The sequence below is a fragment of the Podarcis gaigeae genome (assembly GCF_964106915.1).
Source record: "Podarcis gaigeae genome assembly, chromosome: 3".
NCBI lineage: Eukaryota > Metazoa > Chordata > Lepidosauria > Squamata > Lacertidae > Podarcis > Podarcis gaigeae.
This window is the reverse complement of record NC_139680.1, coordinates 99039201-99063799: the sequence shown is the minus strand read 5'-3', so window position 1 is coordinate 99063799 and position 24599 is coordinate 99039201. Positions and strand designations below refer to the sequence as shown.

The 24599-nt window shown below is 43.8% G+C and overlaps 1 protein-coding gene and 2 long non-coding RNA genes across 10 annotated transcripts in view; 1 reads left to right on the top strand and 2 right to left on the bottom strand.

Annotated features, from left to right (window-relative positions):
- Window positions 1-6557: 6557 nt before the first annotated feature.
- EML4 (EMAP like 4) overlaps window positions 6558-24599 on the bottom strand; it is a 162987-nt gene continuing 144945 nt past the window's right edge. For all 8 annotated transcript variants that reach the window (XM_083733158.1, XM_083733162.1, XM_083733156.1 and 5 more), the window contains 6 exons: window positions 21216-21304; window positions 18119-18216; window positions 11868-11955; window positions 10798-10896; window positions 10240-10370; window positions 6558-9494 (listed from right to left, as the gene is read on the bottom strand). In XM_083733158.1, coding sequence (XP_083589284.1) covers window positions 9024-9494; window positions 10240-10370; window positions 10798-10896; window positions 11868-11955; window positions 18119-18216; window positions 21216-21304 — 976 coding nt within the window. In that variant the 3' untranslated portion in view covers window positions 6558-9023. The remainder of the gene's footprint in view (window positions 9495-10239; window positions 10371-10797; window positions 10897-11867; window positions 11956-18118; window positions 18217-21215; window positions 21305-24599) is intronic.
- Window positions 12252-14297, bottom strand: LOC310842148. The gene is made up of 2 exons (XR_014562930.1): window positions 12761-14297; window positions 12252-12564 (listed from the first exon to the last, which is right to left on the bottom strand). It is a non-coding gene; the product is annotated as an uncharacterized lncRNA (long non-coding RNA).
- The window catches only part of LOC310842180, an 80883-nt gene continuing 75286 nt past the window's right edge, over window positions 19003-24599 (top strand). The window contains exon 1 of the long non-coding RNA XR_014562971.1: window positions 19003-20319. This is a non-coding gene — a long non-coding RNA (uncharacterized lncRNA). The remainder of the gene's footprint in view (window positions 20320-24599) is intronic.

Genomic DNA, 24599 nt, shown 5'->3' with positions numbered 1-24599 from the left:
GGGGAAGGGGACGCACACATGATGAAGGAAATGCAATGTTCTCTGAACTTTTTACAGCAAGCAAATTTTTGGAATGTAACTGCAGAGAACAAAACTGCAAGATAAGCTTTATCTGATGAGCTCAGAACATCTTTGTTCTTTGAAATGGCCTGCCTAAATTCCTTATCTGTAGCAGAACAATGCACAAGTATAAAAATAAATGTAAAAATGCCTGCTTCCTCAGAGGACTTGCTTAAGCAGGACACACTGCTTGTTTCCTGTCTGCACCTCTCAGTAATATATTTCTTCAGCTGTTTTGCAACCCCAAAATAGTTACTGAAGATTGGTTTTCCTCTACAGAATCAGAAAATGGATCCTTCAAAATTTGCACTTATCTGAATGTTGCGATGCACTTATCTGAACATTGCAATACAGTTCTCCAACAAATGCAGTGTGTCCTCTTCCAGCTCATAGAGAGCAACAGGGAAAATAATAATAATAATAATAATAATAATAATAATAATAATAATAATAATTTTTATTTATACCCCGCCCTCCCCAGCCAAGGCTGGGCTCAGGGTGGCTAACAAGCAATAATAAAAACAAGTTGAATGAATACAACTTAAAAACAAGATTAAAATACAACATTTAAAATATTAAAATGCAGCCTCATCACAGGAGGAGAAAGGAAAAAGAAAAAAGAAAGAGGGGGAGGGAATCAAATTGGCTCCAAGCCAAAGGCCAGGCGGAACAACTCTGTCTTACAGGCCTTGCGGAAAGAAATCAGATTCTGCAGGGCCCTGGTCTCATGAGACAGAGTGTTCCACCAGGCGCTAGTGCTGAAAAGGCCCTGGCTCTGGTTGAAGCTAATCTAACTTCCTTAGGGCCTGGGACCACTAGGGCGTTGCTATTTATGAACCTTGAGGCTCTCCGTGGGGCATACCGGAAGAGGCGGTCCCGTAGGTACGAGGGTTCTAGGCCGTGAAGGGCTTTAAAGGTCAAAAGCAGCACCTTAAATCTGGCTCTGTACTCCAGAATACGCTCCCATGGCAGAGACCCCGTGAGGAGCCTCGCTGCAGCATTCTGCACCCGCTGGAGTTTCTGGGACAGCTTCAAGGGCAGCCGTAGAGCGAATTACAGTAGTCAAGCCTGGAGGTGACTGTCGCATGGATCACTGTGGCCAGGTCGGGGCAGGAAAGGTAAGGGACCAACTGCTGGGATGGCAGAGCTCACATGTTCAAGCCCAGAACTTGTGTTGCACTTACTTGCGAGTGTAATGCCTGAATACGGCTAGACTTGCTGGATTTAACTGCAGCTTGCATTTGCCCTTATTCAAAAGAACAGTTGCTGCCTTTAGTATTATTGTTCACCAATTAATGATTTGGGAGCTGGCATTTCTTTCACTCCTTTAAATCAAGATCCATCTTCTTCCCACCTCTCTGTCCATGACTTGGTAAAGTCAAAGGAGAAGGCTGATGAAATCTGAATTCACTAATACTGCCAGTGAGCAGACTCTGAAGAGACCATTTTGTTATGTTCTTCATATGGAATCAATATGGCAAATGGTAGCACTCCCAAACATCCTCTCTTCGGGTGGGGAATTATAGGCCTCCAGCGCCAGGCAAGTTGTAGGCGCAGCGAACAACAAATCAATGTGGAGTTATGAAACGCCAACGCCGAGTCGATCAAAAAACCTGCAGCAATCGCACCGAGCATCTGATTTTCATTCTCACTCTTTATTATATGTAGTAAAATATGAATTTCAGGACAAGACCTGGCATGGAAAATCTGTAATGAAAACATGTGCATATAAAGTATGGGTAGTAGAGCATAGTCCGAGCTTGTCTCCTGTTCAGAATTGTGCAAAATTGCAGAGCAATAAAGAAAACAACCCCTATCTTCATAAAAGGACTATAGGTTATGGGGCATTGCAGACGAATTTTCTCTACAAGCTCTCTATAGCCGGATATAAAATAAATAAATATGTATCTAGCTGTGGTCTGTATTATTGTGTGCAAGCCACCTACCACCAATACTGCTTTTAGGGGGAATAGTTATGGAGGAGCAAATGTAAGTGTTCCTGGATGGCACTGGATTATCTAGATTCACGCCTATCTGTGTTTAGCCCAGGTTTGGCCTTAGGAGTTTTGGAGCACAGGGCCGTCAGCATGCTGACATGCAGCTCATACTTCCCCATAACATCTGAATTAGGATAGGCTGTACAAGCCCTGGAACAGCACCTTTATGCAGTGGATGAGGGCCAATAAGCAGAGTTTAAACCCTGGGAAGACAGGCCCCTTTTGTGGGTGGTGGTGCTGGGGTTTTTGTGCCCAGAAGATCTGCTAGCTGCATGTTCTGGATGGGGCTGGATGTTGTCCTTTGAAGAAGGCAAAATCCTCTTTCCCTTGTGCTTGAGTCCTGCTAAGAGTTAAAAGCAGGCCTGTAAGTTATCAAGCTCTACAGGCCTTCCCAATCTCTCTGGAGCAGCTTCTTTCTGAACTGATGGAATATTCTAAGTGCAGGGAGCCCACCCTGTAGTGCTGCGTACAGAGCACATCTTGCTGTAGGAAGAGAAGGGAGAGGGCATTTGACATATTTTACGTTGGTGAAATACTAATGGTTGGGTATCAGCTGTGTGTGAACCCCACATTACAAGGTGGACTGAAGCAATTTGGGGAAGGTTGTGTTGTTCCTGAGTCAGATCACACCATCAACAAGTCTTCTCCAGGCACACCAGGGACTCCATAAGCTTGAGAGTGGCTACATGGCCTTTAGCCCTCACATCTCAGCACCAGAGTCCACTACTGATATAGTTGGAAAACAAAAGATTATTTCATTTGGTCCATGCACGAGCCTCGGAAAGGACAGTGAACAAGTTAACCTCTTCTAAGTGCCGAGAACAGTGGTGCTTAGAGGAACCACAAAATGGCCACCCACTGTTTCTTCCCACTTCCTGAAATATGCAGGAAACACTTACCTAATGGCCAAGTTAACCTACCAACCACTCTGCTTCCAGACTGGATTTATTGCAATGTGGGGCTGCCTTTGAAGAGGACTCAACTTCAACTAGTCCAAAATGAGCTGGCCAGATTACTGGCTGGGAAGAGCTGCATCACTTGCCAGTTTGTTTCTGTGCCCTATTCGAGGTGCTCATGTTTGTGTTTAAGGTTCTAAAGGACTCAGGGCCCAAATACCTCAGTGACTGTGACTCCTTGCCTACAGACCTCCTCACGTGTTAAGATTGACAGAGGCAGACCCCTTGAAAGCTCCACCATCTTCAGACGTTTGCAGGATCCGTGTGTGATGGCAACCCAGGAAAGAGCATACTCTGAGGCAGCTCCTAAGTGTCCCTCTCCACAGAGGTGTGTCTGCCATCTTCATTATGTAGCTTTCATCAGATGCTGAAAACATACTTTTGTTTCCCTGCCATTTTATCTGAGATATATATTTTAGTACCCACCCTATTCTCAATTGTTGTACGTTTTAAATATTGTATTGCTAAAAATTGTTTAAACTTGCCCTGGGATCTCACGATGAAGGGCAGCTAATACTACTGTTACTAGTAGTAATATTTCTGCATTCATGAGGTACTATCGCAGCAGCATCTCCACATTCATACGTTGTTCAAGAGGTGTAGTTTCCCCACAGAAGTCAAACTGTATGGGACTCAGCTTGTATGTTATGCCACTTCACAAACGTCGTGTCCACATGGCTCACTTTGTTTTTGGAGTTTTTCTGACCCATAAAATGATAGAAGACAAGGGATATATGTGGGAAAGCTGAAGGTAATTCCTAGGGCACCATGCTGTCTACAGACAGGCTTCTCCTGAGACCACTAACATTATTAGTCATTGATGAAAAACTTGGCAGTATTCTCCTTTTTTTGCACTTAGTGAGAGAATAACAGACAGAAACAGCAAATTTTCTGAAAATTTCATTTTCTTTAGAAATTGGCATATTGAGAGTATTTAAAATACTGCTGCTGGAAACCAGGAAGAGAGTCTGCAGAAGCCGCAAAGCTGATCTTGTTCCAAACTTATCTCAGCAAGTGTTCTTGCTGCAGTCGACAGAGACTCCAAAATGGAGAGTGCGTGTACTGGAAATGGAGTTCTCCAACCAAGTGGAATGAAAAGCACTTCATGTTCCTTTGTTGCCGCATTATGTAAATAAAACCCAACTGTTCGTTGTTTACAGTTTCAGAGAACTGAAGCCTGAAAGCTGAGCACTAACCAAGATGAAGTTGCTTCTCCCTTTGCAGCATCTCAAACACACCCACCCACTACTTTTCTTCTGGCAATTAGGCAAAAATTCCAGTCAGGGCCTGAGACAAGGCACCACCTGAGGCGAGAGGGACAGCTGCCCTCCCTTGCTCTCTCTCACATCCCTTTTTAAGTTTTGCTTCTGCTGCTGATGTGGCAAAAACATGCCTCTCCTTCCTCTCCGGCCTTGCTATGAGAAAAAGAGAGTCAATCCTCAGAGAGAGGCATTCTGGGGGAAGTGGCAGGGGAGAGTGCCTGCACCACCCGCAATTTTCCAAGGTGGTTAGACACTCGCTTTTCAAACCGCTTAACCATTTTTAAAGGCCCCCTTCCCTTCCCCAGAGAGAAAATGGAGGCATGCTAAGGCAGCAGCAAAATGTTAGGAGCAAGGGAAACGAGAGAGGTGGTGGCAGACGAGATACCTGACTGGGGTCCCAGGAAACAATAACTGCCCCCCACACTGCCTGATGCAATTATTTTGCCGAATGGCTCAGCTGGTCCTGTCTCTAGTTCAGGCATAAGCAAACTCGGACCTCCAGATGTTTTGGGACTACAACTCCCATCATCCCTAGCTAACAGGACCAGTGGCTAGGGATGATGGGAATTGTAGTCTCAGAACATCTGGAGGGCCAAGTTTGCCTATGCCTGCTCTAGTTCATGTCTTGATCATCTCCCACCTTGAGTAACACAAGCTTCTCTTTCATCTATTGTTTCACCTTTATGGGTCCATGTTGTCATCATTATGTTAGAGCACCAGGTGGTGAAACATTCTTCCTTAAACCCCAACACTCATTTCCTGTCTGTTCCTAAATGCAGCTCTCTTCTTGCCCCCCTCCCCACTTTTCCACTCTATTGCAATAGAACTTAGTAAAACCTCCAGATACAGCGGAAGTATACACCAGATTAAACAATTGAAGGCTAATGCCCGGTCCATTCTAGAAACATGTGAATGGCATTGTGCAGTGTTTGTGCAAACAAACACAGTTGAGTGGAAGGAGAACATCAGCACCAAGGATGGGTGCAGCTTAGCAATAAACTTGGCCAGAGGACCAAAGAGAGTGCCTGAGATAAAGGACCCCGGGAACCCCTTATCTGTGAGCAAATGCTTGCCTTTCCCCCATATAAAAAGTAGATTGGATCGTGGAAAGCGCTTATTCTTCAGAATGCCATAATCCGTTCTGCAGCTTCCCCATTCTTTAATGATTAAAGCCCAAGCAAAACATCTGTCACAAATAAAAGACTGAAACAATGAAGTCTCCTCAATCTCGCTTGGAATGTGAACGAGCAAACATCAAGCAATTAAATTCTGTTTTCCATGCAGCTTTTAACTCCTCCAATGCCAAGAAGCCATTGTTTTCAAAGCACTTTGTTCTAAAAAAAAAGCAGATGCAATCGTATCTTTTGGTACATTAAGTTATAATCACAAGGGATGGGGCTTCCATGTTCAAGAGCCTGTAAACATCCCTTTACCAAAATGCCAAGAAGTGGCCATTTCCAGATGAATCTGAAATTCCACAAGCATCTGGCGGAACTACATGGACCTTGGGTCTAGTCCAACACAACTAAATCGCCACTGAAAGACCAGGCTGGTTGTGGCTCATGGGAACTGGAGTCCAAAAGCACCTTTGGGTGAGATGGGTACACAAAATCCCCCATCCATGCTCTAGAACAAATGCAGTAGGAATGCTATCTAGTTCTAAAAGCTCATGTCATACTAATTTTAGTGAAACTGGGCTCCATTGGGCAACAATTCTGAACAAGCCAATTAGATAAATCACTGATATATTGCTCCTAATGTTAAAAAACACATCACTCGATTCAAATAAAACAAAACAACCACACCAAATGAGGTGTAAACTATGCACAATAATGTCTTCTTTTCAAAAAGTTGTCTTAAGATGTAAGCTTATACGGTTGCTCTGAAAAAGGGTTTTACATGCAAAATTTATTGGGCACATCCCAGCCAATTGTTTCCTAGTCCCTTTTTTGACATTCCTTCTGGCTTGCTCCAGAGTTAAAAGCTGGTTGCTTGGGTGAAGCTATCCCAAAAATGCCTCTCCACCTACAGCAATCTACACAGAGCAGTGATTCCATACCACTAACATTCACTTTGGCCATTCCAAAGAAGAGTCTGTGGAAGACTTGCACTTCTTCTCCTGATGCCTGTGAATTAGTATGGGGATAAAAGGATGAAGGCTCTCTCTGTGCAATGGTTGCACAGCTAGCCCACCTAAACTGGAACCAACAATTCAGGTGAGCAGAAGATGGGTACTTAAAAACACGTGCAAGGTGCAGCCCCAAAGAGAAAAAGGTACCACGTTATTTTGATTCTTTTATTATTTTTTAAATCTTCAAATTTTTTTCTGCCATGAGACAGGAATGCATGATAGAAATGGCTCAAACATCTTCACATGACACTCTTTAAATCATATTTCATTCACAATTTCCCCCTAGAACATCTACAGTTAACATAATCCCACCCATTTCCATCCATTATCACAGATTAAATTATCCATTAAACAGTAGTTGCCAGCAATCGAAAGCTGTAAGGCTTTTTTTTTTTTTTTGCATAATAGAAAAACAACAACCCTCCTTTAGACTACAGCATGAGAGAAAAAAAATCACGTTAACTCTCTCATTTTACATGGCAACCCCCAGGTAATAGATATTTTCAAAATGAAATGCATTGTTTCATGGTATTCATCGAGGATGAAAAAGAGAGTTATGCGTCCAATAAGCTTTGAAAAAAACATTACTACGTAGTACTTTTTCACCATAAGTGTATTCCTTTTAAAGGAATCCATTACACTAGGATGGGAAACCTGTGGCCATTCACACATGGTTGAACTACAATTCCCATCATCCCTGGCTACTGGCCATGTTGGCTGGAGCTGATGGGAAAGTCCAAGAACCAGCTGGAGCAGCCCAGGTTCTCCATCTGTGCATTACACCTTGACACAATCATCTGCAATCGTCTGCCTTGCCCACTGACATTATTTGGCAAAGCAGCTAATCACACACAAGAGTTCTCCAACACCATTACTATTTAACAGCACAGTTTTAAAATAAAATGAACAGATAAATGGGTTGCTTGGAATCCACGCTTCTCTCCCGTTTGAAGAGAATTATTTTGAGGTTTTCCGGAATGGATGTAAACAAAGAGGAGATATATCTATCTATATATGTATATGGATACATACAAGTGTCCTTTGGGAGTTCGAGTTCTCAATGTTACCAATGATGAATAGATACCTGATCTGTAGTAATTACTCCTGAGAAGATACTAGAAGGGAATGACAGTTCAGATGCACTTTGGAATGGCACAATCACGTAAACGCTTGCACACTTAAGACTTAACAAACTCATCCAAAGTTTCTAAAAACAATTCTAAAAACTAAACTCTAAGATATCAGCACAATAAAAAAGAAGATCCTATTAAATCAAAACATAAAACAACTAGGATTTTTTTTTTCCAGAAAACTTTTTTTTTTAAATGTAGGAAACTCTAGGTAATTAAGAAAAACTTAGCCGACAGGATTTTTTTGTGTATTTTTTTTTTTTAAATGGTACTTTTCCAAATGCATAATAAAATGCCATGGTATCCCATAACTGGCCAGGGTCCAGCCGCCTCAGAGCTGCAAGATTTACAGCAACTGGGCAAGAGGAATAAAACAAGCACAAAAAAACTGTAGCACGCAGAAGAGAAAAAATCCAAAAATATCCTACATAATCCAAGTTAATGTGACATTTACATTAGAGAAATTAAAAAAGGAGGCTGTAAAAAACCCCATTTGAATTTTTCTGATTATGACGGTTTTTGTAAGCAATTGATTTGTTATGTTAATCCCAAGCACCAGATTTCATAACAATGATATTCCTCTAACATTGAGCCTCTTCGCGAGAGAATGAGCTGTATCGTCTGAAGGCCAAGTTTAACTTGAGAATCTGAACTTGTGTCATCATGCAATCAAGTCAGTTCACATCAAGGTCACAGTAGGTGTTCTTGAGTTTCAATATGTCTAGGCAAGTAGCTCCCTGGAAAAGACGTCCTACGGTGCCTGTCAATTAGAAAAACTACGTGAAGGTGGTTGTCTTAAAAGACCCAACTTAAAATCCACTGTCGGGGAAGGAGAAGTGTTCGTTAATATGAGTTGCCTTAGAGCTAGCTAGCAGCACCCAGGTGGCTAGTAGGAATTAGTAGTGTTAGAAAATTGCATAGGTGTTAACAAAGAAGGCAGAGGGCATGATGCGCGATCGTGTTGTCCTCTTCGCTTCTTCCTCTCTTTTTAATATAAAAAAAGAAGGAAGAGCTCCCATCAAGAGCTTGCCGTTTTATTGGCTTTGCGGCACCCGGGTTGCATTATGCAGAAGGTATGACTTAGTCCTTCTGGTTGGTGTTAAAAAGTTATTTCACAGGAGGCTTCCCTCCGCCCCTCAGCATACAGCTGGAGCTAATTCCCCCTTCTCCTCTAGCCCCAGGCCAGTTGCACCATGCCTCTTTCCGACGGCAATTTCAGAATTACATTTAATCTATGTTTACATCCTACTATCCTGACCAGCTCTTGAACGGAACTGCCAATACGGGTCCTTACAATAGTTCCATGCATTGAAAACAGAAGATCGGACTAAAGGTCGTCAACTGAAACCCAACAACTTGGGTTGCTCCTAGACTGGAGATGCTTCCCCTTCCCTCTCCCCTTCTTGAACCCTACTCCCTTTTACAAAAGTATGCACACTGAGGGGATTTTCTTTTCTTCTAAAAAGACCATCTTGAACTTGCAGCTGTTAAGACAACGGAGAGGTTTCCTGCTGGTCTTCCGTAATAGTGGATTCGCTCTGCTCCTCGCTTGTTTCATTGGATGGTTCTTCACCATTTGGCTCTCCTGGATCCAGACTGCTCCCCTCACTTTGCTCCTCGCTTTGCTCTTCATTGGCTTCCACAGTCTGCTCCAGATTACTCTCCGAGGACGTTGGGGAACCGTCCGTTGCATTTTCGTTGGCTGCCATTCCGTCCAACGGCTGAGCGAGGGGAACGGGGGTACTCGGCTGCACAAAGCTTTCGCTGGCACTAGCGGGCACTTTGGCCGTGCCCATATCTACCGTGATGTCGTTGTGTGGCAGAGTTACTTTCTCCACAAGTCTCCATTGGATGATACTCATGTCTTTGCCTCCAGTTGAAATCAAGTGGCTGTCGTTGTGAGTGAAGCTGACGTTAGTCACGTGGCTGCTGTGGGCGCTGTATTTATGACTTGGTGCCTGTTGAAACAAACCAGGAAATGACAGTCTGTGCTACTTGATGAGGATCAGAAGACCAATTGGAATAGCAGCTTCATGCCAGCATTTCAACACTGCGAATATACCCAGGAACAAAAATATGCTTCTTACAAGGCCAATCTAAGAATCTCCCAATTTAGAAGGAAAGTAGGGGTGATTCAGGGGAGATTTTCATAGTCTTGAGTTGGATGGTGCTATTAACAAGGAATCTCAAGCTGGACTCCCTAGATTCCTGAGTCTGTGGACTTAGGTACCCCCAAAATGCTGCTTTTTAAAAAGTAAGGCCAAAAAAGTTAATACTCTGAGCTCCAGGGGGTCGTGGGTTGAGAGGCAAGGGGGATTTTTCATTTTGGATGACAGGTTTAGACTTTAATCACACTGTATTATTTTTCATGGGCACTCTAAACCAGTGATTTGGGGAAGCAATGTTGAAACAATCCCCTCCCACTTCTCCCATGAAGCCCAATGGATCTCTTCCCCACCCCCAGCAAAAACCGCTTGCATCCCAATCAAAAACTGGGTTGGGGGGGGCAAAAATCCACTTGCACCAATGACCCTGGGAGCAAGAGAATATTTCTGTGAGTGGGGAGGAAGGGAGCAGGGGGAGTTGGTGAGCCTTTAGATGTGATACTGGAACAAGTTTACTACCACTCCAGTATGAGCACACAAATGGTTCCACACATGCATGTATCACCCTTGCCCCTAAAAATGTGTCATCTAGACATACCTTTGCCTTGGAGCAGGGATACTGAAATAGATGGACTTTACAAAAGTCATCAGCAACTGCGATCACCTTCCTGTTGTGGGACCTGATAAGAGCATTTATGTCTGTCCCGTCTGATCCTTCAGGCCACACTCCTTCAATAGAGGAAAGCCAACAAATTAGGGTTGTCACCTGCTTGAAGAAATCTTTGCTGATTAGTCACATGAGTGAGCAAGGCAGTTCTGGAGACAGAGGCACTGTTTAGATGATGCACAGAATGGAATCCTGCAAGGGAAAGTGGCTGAAGAGTGAGGAATATGGCTTAAATCACTGTGTGCAAAGAAAAAGTCGAGCAACCTACCCCTTCCACTACCAATTTCGGAAGCAGCTTCTTGAAAAAGAGGGTGGGAGAGGCCATTTTCTTCACACAGACACTTCTTTTTTGCAACATTAGCCTCTGTTGAAAAGCTGCATCCTTGCTTAAATAGTAGAGCTAAGAAAGTGCTTCACAGTTAACACTTGGCTTAGCTTTCCGGAGCACCCCTGATTTAAAATGCATGAAGGGTCTTCTTTGCTACTCACCAAACACCTGAAATCCCAGCACACAAGTGTACGTTGTCCAATCGATATCCTTACACTCAGAACGATTCCTCATTAGTTTGCAGCCGGCTGGAATGTCCCCTTCAAAAAAAATGCCCAACTCTTATTGGAATCACATAAGCGGCATTTGTTTTAGCTGTTTCTGACATTAAGAGTGTTACTTTTTCTTTCTTTCTTTGAACAAGCATCCAAGTGCATCTTCTAGCATTTCTATAGCTTTAAGGGTATGAACTGAGAACTCATGGGTCTCTTGATGCTGCTGGAGTACAACTCCTGTCCCTGAAACCACTGGCTGTGCTGGTTTTGGGAGTTCAGCAACATCTGCAAGGCCACAAGTCTCCCGCACCTGGCCTAAGGCAAGCCTGTCTTTCTCACATGGATATATAAACACTGGCTTAACCAGCAGGGCTATACCAAATATTAGGGAGAGAATGTATACAAAGCTACATGCAGCTACCAGCCAAGTACCAGGGTCCCCAAGTGTTCAACTTCACCCCATTTTTGGAAATGCAGGAAGTTAACAGAGACCCAGCAAGCTGCTACACTCTGCCAGTGTCCTGCCTTTGGGCAGGCCGAAGGGCCACGAAGCACGTGGCGTGCTAAGGAAAGAATGCTAAATAAATGCCAAGTAGCATTATTCCATTGCTAAAGTGAAGTTTTAAAATGCCAGCAGGTGTCTGCACCAGTAAGTGACACAGGGCTCTAATGAGGCAAGGGTGTGTGTTGTTTTTGAAGCCGAAAACCTGCTTCGTGACACATCACACACCAGCACCACTCTCCCCTATAAACTGTTAAACTGATTGATGTCCCTGCAGAGATGTAAGCTATATTTGGAAGCTCTGTTAGCAAGAAGCAGCTCTGAATAATATCAGAAGGTCAGGTTACAGAAGGTCACGCCAGTATCCCCTGTCAGCAAGCGTTTTGCACCAAGAGCTTGACTTCCATCAGCTCTCCCCACCACCTCTCTCCCTCCACCTTCCCGCCCCACTGCCTCCCATTATGAATGTTCAGGCACTCCTGTAGGCTGGAGGTAATTACAGCTTTGTACTCACAGTATAGTATTTCATAGTCTCCCGAGTTTGACATTATATACTTATTTTCTGGGGACCAGTCAAGGTGCGTAATATAGCTGGAATGTCCCTAAAACACACACAAACACCAAAAAAAGAGAAAACAAGCAAGCTATCAAAATTCCGATCAGCAGAAAGAAGTATTTCCGCCTGCTTCGCTGTTTAATCCCCCTTTGAGAAGTTCATAGAAGCAAAACGTCACGACTGACTGTAGGAGTAATTTACCAAGTTCTATCGCTGCAGAGAACCCATTCATTTTGATGGAATGCACGTAGAAGCCCATGAATTGAACTGCATAGGGCCTGCTGATTGCACTCCACAGATACAAATGCTTAAGTTCTTCTGCCTGGTTATTATAGATAACTGGATTTTATGCTGTGTTAAAATTTCACCAAATCTTCAACAAAAGCAAGCTGATGGGATGCTAGAAGATATGCAGGAATGCAATGTAACAAAGGACTGTTTGTAGTGTCTGAAGCTAAACTTGTATCTGGCAAATGGTGAGAGAAAGAACAGCAGCTTTCGTCTACAGCAGGTTTAGCTTTTGCTGCTTTGAAGTCTCCCCTTGACCTGAGCTATAAGTAGGTTCAGACCATGGTTTAGCCATGTGCTTAGGTTGTCCCTCCTCGTCGTCCTGCATCTCTGATTGCCCTTCTTACTTCTGACTCAGCGGACTCAGCTATACAGCTGCAAATAAAACGTTCTAAGTGTGTTGTAAAGTGCAATATAGAAATATTACACTAGATGGCGATGGTGAGCTATGGCAAATTCAATATCTATTTCAAAACGTTTTTTAAAAAAAGCATTTTCACAGTGGGGTAGATTCCACCAGTATCAAACCGTAATTTGCCAGCAGGTTAACATTTCAGCAAAACATAATTTGCCTGGTTCTCATGCAATGACAGATTATAATTTACTACTAAATAGGGAGCAAGAAGGGAAACTCAGGGCTCATCCACATTATGTCACTCATCCACATTTTGCCAATCCATGGTCTGGTGTTACACATCTGAGCAGCCATTTACACATTGCAGCAGCCATTTCTGCAATTACTCCAGCTGCAGTTCAAGTGGAAATTGTTGCTGTGAGATTCATCTACGTATAGGCTGGTTCACAACCAAGATTTCCTCATGTGATTCAAAATGCAGGGAGATCTGTCAGGTAGAGGGGGGAAATAAGCAACTGGTTTATTTGAACTAGCTTTTAAAGATGTCCTCAATTGGTTTGGAAGACATGCGCCAGGGTTAAAAAGCAAAAGCTCTCTCTTTCTCTCCCTTCCCCCGCTCCTTCTCCTCATCCTGAATCTTCAAGATGCTGGAAGCTAGAACTGACATGGGGGGAGGTGCGGGGAGAGAGTTGGGACCACCGTTTACTACATCCTGCCAGACATTTGGCAGCTGTAAACATTCCGAGGGGAGGCAGAGAATGGGTGGGGGGGGGCAATTGGGAAGGGGCGCTTTTGAGTCGGAAAATCCCTTTGAGCCAGCAACTGCGATGGGAGAGGTCTGGACACCACATTGCTTCAATAGTTGAAATAGCAGAGTTTTGCATTCCATTTGAAAGGAAAAAACCTCCCCTCAGCAGCGACCACAGTGAGAGACATATTACACTTCGCTTCTGATCTACAGTTCACATAGTGAGAGTAATCACTACTGGCACCTTTGGCTAGTAAAACTGAGTGAGTGAACAGGGAAGCTCCCTTTCTCATCGCTAACGACAGTCTTCTTGGATATGAGAAGGAGAGAGAGAGAGAGAGAGAGAAAGAAAATGTTAGGAGTTAAGAGTTGTTAGAGTGATTTATGTGGAACGGCCAGACAAGCTTACTCACACTCAAGTACAGTGGTACCTCAGGTTAAGTACTTAATTTATTCCGGAGGTCCGTTCTTAACCTGAAACTGTTCTTAACCTGAAGCACAACTTTAGCTAATGGGGCCTCCTGCTGCTGCCGCGCCGCTGGAGCACAATTTCTGTTCTCATCCTGAAGCAAAGTTCTTAACCTGAGGTAATATTTCTGGGTTAGCAGAGTCTGTAACCTGAAGCGCATGTAACCTGAAGCATATGTAACCCAAGGTACCATTGTATATATATGAGCAGAAGCACTCTGAAGTCTTTCCTTACTGCGTAAAGGATGGGGATAAGCAGAGGTACGCAGCACATGCAAGAATGCTGGCGCAGGAATTCTGCATGCAGCCCTGCCCCCTCCACACGCCCATAAAAATTCCAGAACATGCCTCTCACTCTGCATATATTGCATTATCATACCTATTTAGAGACCACTTCATGGTATAAAGCCATTGACAGCACACAGTAACGCCAAAGCACAAACTCTTAAGAACAATAAAACCATCCATACAGACTCTAAACAGAATGAAGCCATTTCATCAAACACAAAATAATTAGGACTCCACAATGTGAAGAAGAAGAAGAAGAAGAGAAGAAGAGGAGTAGGAGTAGGAGTAGGAGGAGGAGTTTGGATTTGATATTCCGCTTCAGGAGTCTCAAAGAGAGAAGGAGAAGGAAAGAAGGAGTCTCAAAGAGAAAGGAGACTTCAGGAGTCTCAAAGCGGCTAACGTTCTCCTTTCCCTTCCTCCAGCACAACAAACACTCTGTGAGGTGAGTGGGGCTGAGAGACTTCAAAGAAGTGTGACTGGCCCAAGGTCACCCAGCAGCTGCATGTGGAGGAGTGGTTCCCCAGATTACGAATCTACCTATCTTAACCACTACACCACACTGGCAAGACTTTGCTAATAGTTTGCTAAAAGTTTCTGCAGCAACCACAGGGATACAGTGTCATCTTGTTACATAGTACACATCAACGGACATATGCATCTACACACAGGTGCCTGCTGCACACAGTGTGACGGTAATATCTGAAGGCAGTGTATGGATACAATGCTGTCCTTGTACACAGAAGATACAGCTTAATGCACAAAGGCCATGTCTCCTTCTGGTGCTAGAAATATGAATTATGTACTACTGTAAGCATGGCACAGTGTTAGAGAGCCCTGACGTCCTCCCTGCCATCTGGACATCATCTGTATGGGCTGACCTCAGGTTTGAACATGGAATGCAAAATTTTATTCTGAATAAGCACACCAGTTTTCATTTAGATATCCGAGATTGCAAGGGAGTTATCACATTGATCTACATATTTTCTGGACTCCTTTCGGTTCGAAACACAGAAATCTTCAAACTTCCACTCCAATGCCCCCATTTTCAAGCGGGATAGCACAGTGCATTGCATTTTGCATTTCCTTCTCCTGGGCGGTGGGAATGTTGAGCTCGTTGGTACCCAAACACGAGGCGCACAAAAGAGCCCTAAACACACAGACCAAACCTATTCTGATCAGTGTTTGGAATCATCATATTACAGAACAAACAACCAAAGCAGGGATGAGCTAAGCTGAGGCAATTTTACCATGATTCAATATTCAAAATATGCACCCAAAACAATCCCTCTGAACAAGAAAACACTCTCAGAACTAGCAAGTGAAATAATGGAAACTGAAATTCCAGGAGCCTTTTAATTCATTTAAACTGGGAAGAACATAATGCACACCTTTTTTATGAACTGGCAGAGAAATCAAGAGCCAAGCAATTCAGAGCTTTTAATAGGAATTGTAGTGTCAGAAATGGCTCTCCATTGGTCTGATTGTCCAAAGCATAGAACATGGGAAGCTGCCTTTAACAAGTCAGACCTTTGGTCCATCTATCTCAGCACTGCCCACACCAACTAGCAGTGGCTCCCCAAGGTTTCAGAAAGGTGTCTCTCCCAGCCCCTACCTGGAGATGCCAGGGAACCTAAATTTAGGACCTGCTTGCATGCAAAGCATGCGTTCTGCCACTGGGCTGCAGCCCTTTTCCAAGGTGCACAGATCGCCCCACCCATGACATTGTGTGGCAAAGCTTGGCCCTAATTCCATGTGTTGGAACAAGGGCCCCTGAAGAGGATTGCCTGCACAAGATCATGTGTAAGGAGTTAGGCAAAATAAGAGTATCCCGTATCTAAAGCAAGGCAGCACAACACTTAGCCAGCGAAGCTGAATATGGGCCACTGGCCAGCTACTTGATAATTTTGCTGTGTTTGCAGCCTCAGGCAGGCCACAGCACATGTGAGCAACATCAGAAGGCTCAGAGTCTGGGAGGTATGTTTTGGCTGCAACAATAACAGGGCAGAAAGGCAGGAGGGGGCAGCAGCCGTAGAGACCAGGCTGGGAAGGAATTCAAGGCAGATACTGGGGAAAGGGGTCACAGAAGGGACAAGGCTTGGGAAAGTATTAGCAAGTATTAAAACAACGGCAACCCTAAAGCAGGATCAGCAGTGGAGACTTTTGTATGAAAGACTGTCAAGAAATGCCAGGCATCTGTTTGATAAGTCCACCGGCATCCTTCTCTGGCTTCCTTTTTAGTCAGGTGCTGGCAATGTTTGGCCCGCCAGATGTTGCCAATCTACAACTCACATGATCCTTGGCCAATGGCCATGCATATTAGGGCTGATGGGAGCTGTAGCATTTGGAGGCTGGGACCATGGAGGAAAAATAACAGCCAAAGCAGTCTGGCAGAGAATGAGCGCCAATTCCTGACACACACCAGCCACCCCTTCTAGTTCCCACCATGTCAAAGTGGTTGTAGCCAGAGGTGCCAGTGTGACCTGCTATACTGTTTCATGACCTTTCTTAATGTCCTAAACAATGTCACTGTGATCTAGTGTCAGCCTACCAGTTTTGACTCTTGTTTCTCTTGGAAATAGCATCTACATAAGTACACCCAATACAGCACTGCAAGGGTAACATAGGATTAAAAATGACCAAAAACTAACCAAACAACCAGGGGAAAGAAAACCTGGAATTCTGTAACAGATGCGCCTGCGATGCATCGTTTGAATGTTTAACAACCATCGGTTCTTTTCACAAATAATTATGTTAAATTAGAAATTCCCCACAAGGGGGCAATAGATTCTACAGATACACAATCCTCGCGCTCTGGAATAAATGCTGTGCGATAAAAGTCCGCATCAACCATTGAAAGCAGCGTGAGTGAAAAGGTTATGTGCATTTCCTGTGTAACTTAGTGGAAGCCTGCATTTTTTACAAGCTGGAGCCCTGGTCCCAGAGGATGGTCTGAAGGCACATGGTGCAGGAACCTTGCCGAAGCTAAGCAGGTCTGGGTCTACTTAGTGGGAGACGACACAGATTGGAACCATATGCATGCTGCCTTGTGCTTCATCGCTGAAGAAAGCAATTTGGTATTCCTTACTCTGACTAACTAAGGCTCTTCAGAATCTCAGGGGAGAGGCTGCAGCTCAATGCTAAAGCTTTGCATGCAGAATGCTGCAGGTTCAGTCTCCTGCATGTACAGACAGGGCCAGGTAAGACCTTGTCCAAGACCCTGCAGAGCTGCTTGCAGTCATTGCAGACAAAACTGAGCTAGATGGATCAAAGTCTTGCTCTGTCTTATAAAGTTTTCCTACCCTTGAGTGACACTCCTTCCCTTAAAATTCACATGGCATTTCATCTTTGTAACTGGTAGTCACTGATCCAGAGTTAACTGTAATCTCTGACACCCATGTTCCTAACAGTTAATGCACTTAAAAGAGCCCATATTGCATGGGAGGGAAGGACCCGTGCCACTGACCCCAACCACATGCTTCCCGCTTTCTAATATGATCACAGCTGAATTGCTATGCTTCTGCAGCAACGTATGAAGGGAAAGAGCGGGTGGGAAAACCCCAATTTTTCATTGCCTTTTAAAAACCAACACAAATCCTGAAGTTAGCGTGCTGCAATGGATCATGTTATGGTTTTGGATGTGGGTGCACAACATCAGTTCCTCCTACAAACTTTGTTGACATTTACCAGTAGTGTGAGGGCTGTTTGCTCCCTGCCTGTTGAAATTGTGTGGGGTGTGGATTGTGACTCACAAAAAAACTTTTGGGCATCACAGTACCACAGTGAGGACTTATGGGAGCAGCCAGACTTAAAAAACAAATACAATAAAATGGAATTTGCCTAAGTGACAATTTGGGGTTTTTGTGGGGGCAGAAGAAACTATTATGGGGGCTCATGTGTTGCAGGTTAGCCATGCCTGCTCTAGAGATACATGCTACCCCACCACAGTTTTTAAAGGCATTATTAGGGTTCCTGATCATTATGTGAAAAATTCCACACTGGTTGCCATTATGTTGCATGCAAAATCCTTTTACTGTAACCAATTCATCTTGCATAGGAACTTACAGTGCACTTTCCATATCTACTGTACTTCCTTCCATTTTCCGTCACTGTGTAGAGGTAAATGAAGTTATCGTGGGATCCCACTGCAAGTAAGGTGCCATCTGCAATGAAAATCAGAAACAAACTCTATGTTGTGATATCCACTGCCGACTGGCATACCAAACATATTCCAGATGTGCTGAACAACTCCCTCCCTGTATAACATCATCCAGAGCTCATGGGATGGCCTCGCTGTTGGTGATGAAGGAGGACTGAAAACACCACATGATGCAAACAGCAGGGATAGGAAACCAGATGTTGTTGGAGACCCAAGCCCCATCATCCCCTCACAACCGGCCACATTTGCCAAGGCTGATGGGAGTTGGGAGTCCGATAACATCTGGAGGACCACGCATTTCCTGTCCCTGGCATACAGGATAGCCTCTCATAATCCATTACCAAACTGGCCCCAGAGAACTGCAAGGAGAAGGAAGATTGCAGATAGCAATTTTCCTAATTCCTTCCCCTGCAACTCCTGAAAGCCATTTCTGGAGCCTGGGTAAAGGTAAAGGGACCCCTGACCATTAGGTCCAGTCGTGGCCGATTCTGGGGTTGCGGCGCTCATCTCGCTTTACTGGCTGAGGGAGCTGGCGTACAGCTTCCGGGTCATGTGGCCAGCATGACTAAGCCGCTTCTGGGGAACCAGAGCACCGTACGGAAATGCCGTTTACCATAGGAGTGGTACCTATTTATCTACTTGCACTTTGAGGTGCTTTCGAACTGCTAGGTTGGCAGGAGCTGGGACCGTGCAACGGGAGCTCACCCCGTCACGGGGATTCGAACTGCCAACCTTCTGATCAGCAAGTCCTAGGCTCTGTGGTTTAACCCACAGTGCCACCCGCGCTGGGTAGAAGTGGGCAAATTCAGATGGAGGCACCCAGTTTTCAGCATTCCCCGTTCCATCAACCCACATTGGTTCCCCGCCCCCACCTACTTTCAGGAACCACAATCTGGCCATAGTGCAAAAAACTATGAAAGAATCAGGTTTTGCTTTTGCTTTTTAGCATTCAATTAAAAGTATGTACGTGGTAGGCAAATGCACCAGAATCAGGATTGGCTGGCAAAGCTACTGAGTGTATGTCTTGTAGCAAACCAAGAGTCGTTGCAGTCCATGTGTGAGTCTGCCTCTCCAAAGCAGAGGTTTTCTGACCATTCCCTGCTAATTTAAGCCTGGTTAGCCAATAGAAATCTGGGCTCCCCTCCTTTTCTTTTCTTATTTAAAAAACCTCCTGTTATGTTGCTCAGGTGTTGTTTAAGGCTCTGTGGAAGGTTTATGATGATTTCTGTAAGCAGTCTCAAAAAACTTTGGAAAGGTGGGATACAGATTTACTGAACTTTTTTTTTTTTAAAAAAAATATTCCATGCATAAAAACTCTATACATGCAGAAAGGCTATTTGGACTAAGACTAGCATAGCTGGGTGTTCCTGCAGAATGCAGGCATTTTTTCACACTTTGCATTCAGCTCAAGAAGCACCTGTGCTAACTGAGAACTCAGTACTGGATTGTGAAAATATTTGTCCATCTGAACGCCTTAATTTAAAGCACAATTAGCCATGCTATGGGCTTGGAACATGACAAAAGAGTCTTCTGAAGTGTTTGCAAATGATAATGATTTCCAAGTAAGCTGATTCACACAGCAGGAATGGAAGAGCTGTCCGTGTAAAGCGACAATTTGACAGGCTCAGGGGGGAAAAGAAGAGACTTTATGTTGACTGCCTCCCACAGAGAATCTCAGCCAAAATCTTACAACATGCAGAGTTGCATCTAGTCGAGCTCCAGTATACCTCTCCTCGCAAATGTAGCCTCTATGCTTGGCACACTATGACACAGAAAAAAGTTCCTTTTCAGACAAGGAACTCCTGGTTTCCGCTACAGCATGAAAGACCTCCTGTGCAGGCTACTCTCAGTCAGTGTTAGAAAGTGAGATAGGAAAGCTAGGAGCTAAATGGCCCCTTAAGCCGAGGTTATGGGTGCTGCAATGGAGTGTCTAGGCGTGCTTTTCTTATAACAGTAATACAAAGCTGAAAATGAATGAACTACAGCTAAAATATAATGTTCAGTTTTCACATGGTCTAGTCCTTTCCCTGACCGCCCCCCTAATATTCTTAAGAGGGTCTCTTTCCCAGTCTTCAGAGAGTAGCTGGAAGTGGGGAGGCAGAAAAAGGTCCTCCATTCCTTCCAGCAGTGGCAGTTTCAATTTGGAATCTTAGGCACAGGACTGAGCCCAGAGCTCAGAAACTGCTCGAACTGATAAAATTTCCTGTCGCAAAACGCGCCTAGAACAATGGGAGTTTTGAACGCTGCTCTCAGTATTAGCAGGGCCCCACTTGAGGACATGAATGAGCTATCCAGGGTCAGGCTCGAAACAAATGGCCTACATGCCTGGCAAATCAATGGGGCACCTGGCATGAAAGCAGCAGAGCAAAAACTTCCATTGGTTCTCCTTCCCCCTAAAATATTTTGCAAAAAATAGGAAATGGCAACTAATAAGAACTGTGCTGCTTCCTAAGGGGGGGGGGGGGAGCTGTCATGGATTATTGAAGCCATCCCAAGTCATTTCCCAGCAATATGAAAATAGGTAAGTACATCAAATTATATCAGAGACTTAAAATATTAAGGGCATAAACAACTTAGCAATACACAAAGATTATTGTACTGCTGAGGTTGAACCATTCAGCAGCTGTTTTACATGCTTGGATCATAACTCCATAACAAATTGTCCCATTTTTGTAGGCCTGCCATTGCTTATATACCTGGTGGGTTATATTTTCCATCTGAATTAACATCTCAAAATGCTTTATTTAGCCTGCTATTCATGGAGAGAAGCTGGCAAACAACACTGTTGATTCAGGTGCAGCCAAAACACAAGTGAAATCCTTCATTTCTGCACCTGCTTTACAAATGATCTACTTTGTTAATGCTGGAACGTAATCTGACATGAGTGTTAAAGCCATACTAAGACCTATGTAATGTTACCTTGTTTGTTTGTTTTTTAAACGAGAAATCTAAACGTGTGTTTGGAAGGATGCAAACACTGAAATTCAGTGCAGTTCTGCCTACCTACTGTGTAGCGCATCACCGAAAGCTGCTCATTGCCATCTGTATGTATAGAAACCAAATCTCTTGTTTCGGCATCTAGAACAAACCACCTGTTAAGAAGAAACAGAAGGGAAACATTCTAGCAAAAGCTATGACCAATTTTTTTTTAAGGCTCTATGGGCTATGATCACATCCCTCTGACGTTACATTCCTAGAGACATGCGATGCTGAAAAATATTTTTTTTTTGCTAATATGTGTGTGTGTGGTACATGCATATATTTGTGATATGTTTTTCTGAATATGACACATTTTTAGTCTTTCTGGGGAGGTTTGCCTGCCACCATCTTTGTGGTCTTTTCAGCATGAAGTGAAGACCTTTCTGTTCGGTCAGGACTTTTACATGACTTAGGTAGTCTAGGCCTCTGTTTTTGAAACCGGTTTATAACTTTGGGAACGTGTGGAAAGTTCCATTCCATTGTATTAATGTTAATACAAGAGGTCCAGAGGACAGCAACACGAGAAGGGGCCTTCTCTGCAGTGGCTTCCCATTTGTGGAATGCTCTCCCCAAGGAAGTTGACCTGGCACCTTCATTATATACCTTTAGGTGCCAGGCAAAAACATTCCTTTTTAACCAGGCCTTTGATTGATTTGACTAACATCCTATGCCCTTTTAAAATGTGGGCTATTTTGGGGAGGGGGGGTTTATTGGCTTGTTGTTTTTATTTTGATTATATATTTTGTGGCTTTATATTTTGATTTTGTTCTGTGAACCACCCTGAGAACTTCGGGTATAGGGCAGTATATAAATTCAATAAATAATAATACTTCTTTTTCAATGGTTTGAGGTCTAACTCTGTTTTTAATTATTTTTTACTTATCTGTTGTAAACTGCCCCAATAACTTTGCATTAAAGGGTCGTATACAAATGCTGTATATGCATTAAAGCAGGTTGGACTAGATTAGGGGTCCCCAAACTAAGGCCTGTGGACTGGATAAGGTCTGAGGGACTCGTTTATCCGGCCCACGGCAACCCCCACCGCCCGCTGCCGCCGCCTGCTCTTACCGGCGCTGTACTGTGCGGCTGCCCACTTCCGGGTCGGAGGAGCACCGGAAATAGCTTGTGTGCATGTGCAAGCATTATTTCCGGTGCACATCCGGGTCAGAGGAGGCCCGTTCACATGCGCACAAGCTATTTCTGGTGCTCCTCCGACCTGGAAGTGCGCTGGAAATAGCCTGTGTGCATGTGTATGGGCACGCGCTCCCCTGCCCTCCGGCCCGCCATGCAATCAGCACTGGAGACACTGGCGCAAAGCGTGGTAATTTTCCTGACCCATGGACCCTTGGAATCTCTTCTATGAACACAACATAAAATATATAGAACTGTGATTCTACAGCACACATTGTTACATTTAAAGCATGCATGGAAAACTGAATACTCTTCATAGTTCCAAAGGAACACGAAGGAACATGATTGACTCAACCTGCCAGTGGCCTGTCATGCTCAAGTTGAGCAAACAAAACTCTCAACTGCAGCAGACAGCGTGGAAGCTGGCAATGTGTAGTGGCTCAAGAATGCAAGTTGCAGCTCGAATTTCACCTTAGTCCCACCTGCAATATCTGCATGATAATAGTAACAAGTCTGAAACCATGCCTGAGAGGGGGAAAGCACCCCAAGAATGGAAAAAAAGGAAAAACACTTCTCTTTGTGACTAAGCTCTGCAAAACTTTAGTTATGACCCTCAGAAGAAGAGGTACGTAAAGAAGATAGGCTTCTGGAATAATGCAAAAAGCTAATTTTACAGCTTTGTTCTACAAAAAAGGTATGGTTTCAGAGAACCGGCGCGCTGTGTTATTATGATGGAATAACACAGCACTCAACTTAAATCCATATGGATTGATTTTCTCCACCTGTTGTGTGAAGAAAACTGTATCCCGGTATGCTGCCGCTCATGAACAGGTTGCCAACAAGGAGACCAATTACAAGTAATCGTTAAAACAAAAAAAATTTTTTCCTTCCAGTAGCACCTTAAAGACCAACTAAGTTAGTTCTTGGTATGAGCTTTCGTGTGCATGCACACTTCTTCAGATAACTGGTATCTGAAGAAGTGTGCATGCACACGAAAGCTCATACCAAGAACTAACTTAGTTGGTCTTTAAGGTGCTACTGGAAGGAAAAAAATTTTTTGTTTTGACTATGGCAGACCAACACGGCTACCTATCTGTAAAAGTAATCGTTAACATCCCATTTGCATGCACTGGGACGCACTAAATTTGCAGTCCACAAAGGTTGAACATTGTAAATGCAGTGCTCTTAAATCTGCAAGGATGCTGAATTTTTCTTGGGCCAGAGGCAGCTGGGGCCATTTTACTTAAGCTACCAGACTGCCATCTATAAATAGGGTGCACAAAATTAAAAACATGGGACAGCAAAACAAAATTCATCTTGACATTTTAAAATCCACATCACGGGCAAGGCTACATAGTTAAGTTCTCAAGAAGAAGTCATCCCTCGTTATTTTCAAAAAGCACTCCCAAGTCTGAAAACCAGATATCTGGAAAATGGCCTATTCAAAATGGCTTGGACCCAATTTGTGGTTAAGGGACCACATGAAAGACATAAAACATGAAGCAGCTCAGCATACCACCACAGCTTGTGAATATGCTGTGTGCAAGATGGATGGAACCAGTGGAAAAAAATGGCTGAAATATTTTCATTGGACAGCAGCAGAAACCACTTTCAATAATATCACAGGGGGCAACACAAAAATGTGGGTTTCACCTACAGCCAATTTTGTACTGCAGCTGGATGACCGACATGTTTCAGCCTGCTGCTTTGGTGTTGAATAACATTCAAGCTTTTTTTTTTTAATGCCACTGAAATTGCTGGTGTTTGCTTCTGCTATTTGTGTTAAATCCCGACAGATCTAAAGTAGGGAAGGTGCTAATTCTTTATCGAAGGCACACAAAACCACCATACATGCAGCTTGTCATCTACTTGGGATCTCTTATTCACTTTAAATAATGCAGCAAGTATTTAAAAAAGTGAACTTAATGAAGAGAGAATCTAGCAAAGGGTACCAGGAAGAGGAAAACTGTGTCCTTTCCTAAAATTGATTCTACAAATTGTCACGGATGACAACTTAATGCTACAGATTTTAAAGAAGTTTTTTGGGGGGGCCAGAGGAACAGGCCAATCCAGGACCCTAAGCATTAATTTTACATATCTAAGCAAAGGAAGGCAGGGATGTGCAGATCTGCATTCATCAGTGAATGGAATGGCATATCCATTATAGTTTAAGGAGCTGTGCATGCTCATCGGTGGGTCCACGAGAAGCCACTGATATAGGAAGCTTGTGTTACTTTGCACAATCAGTGGCTTGGTTCCGATAGTCAAGATGTACAG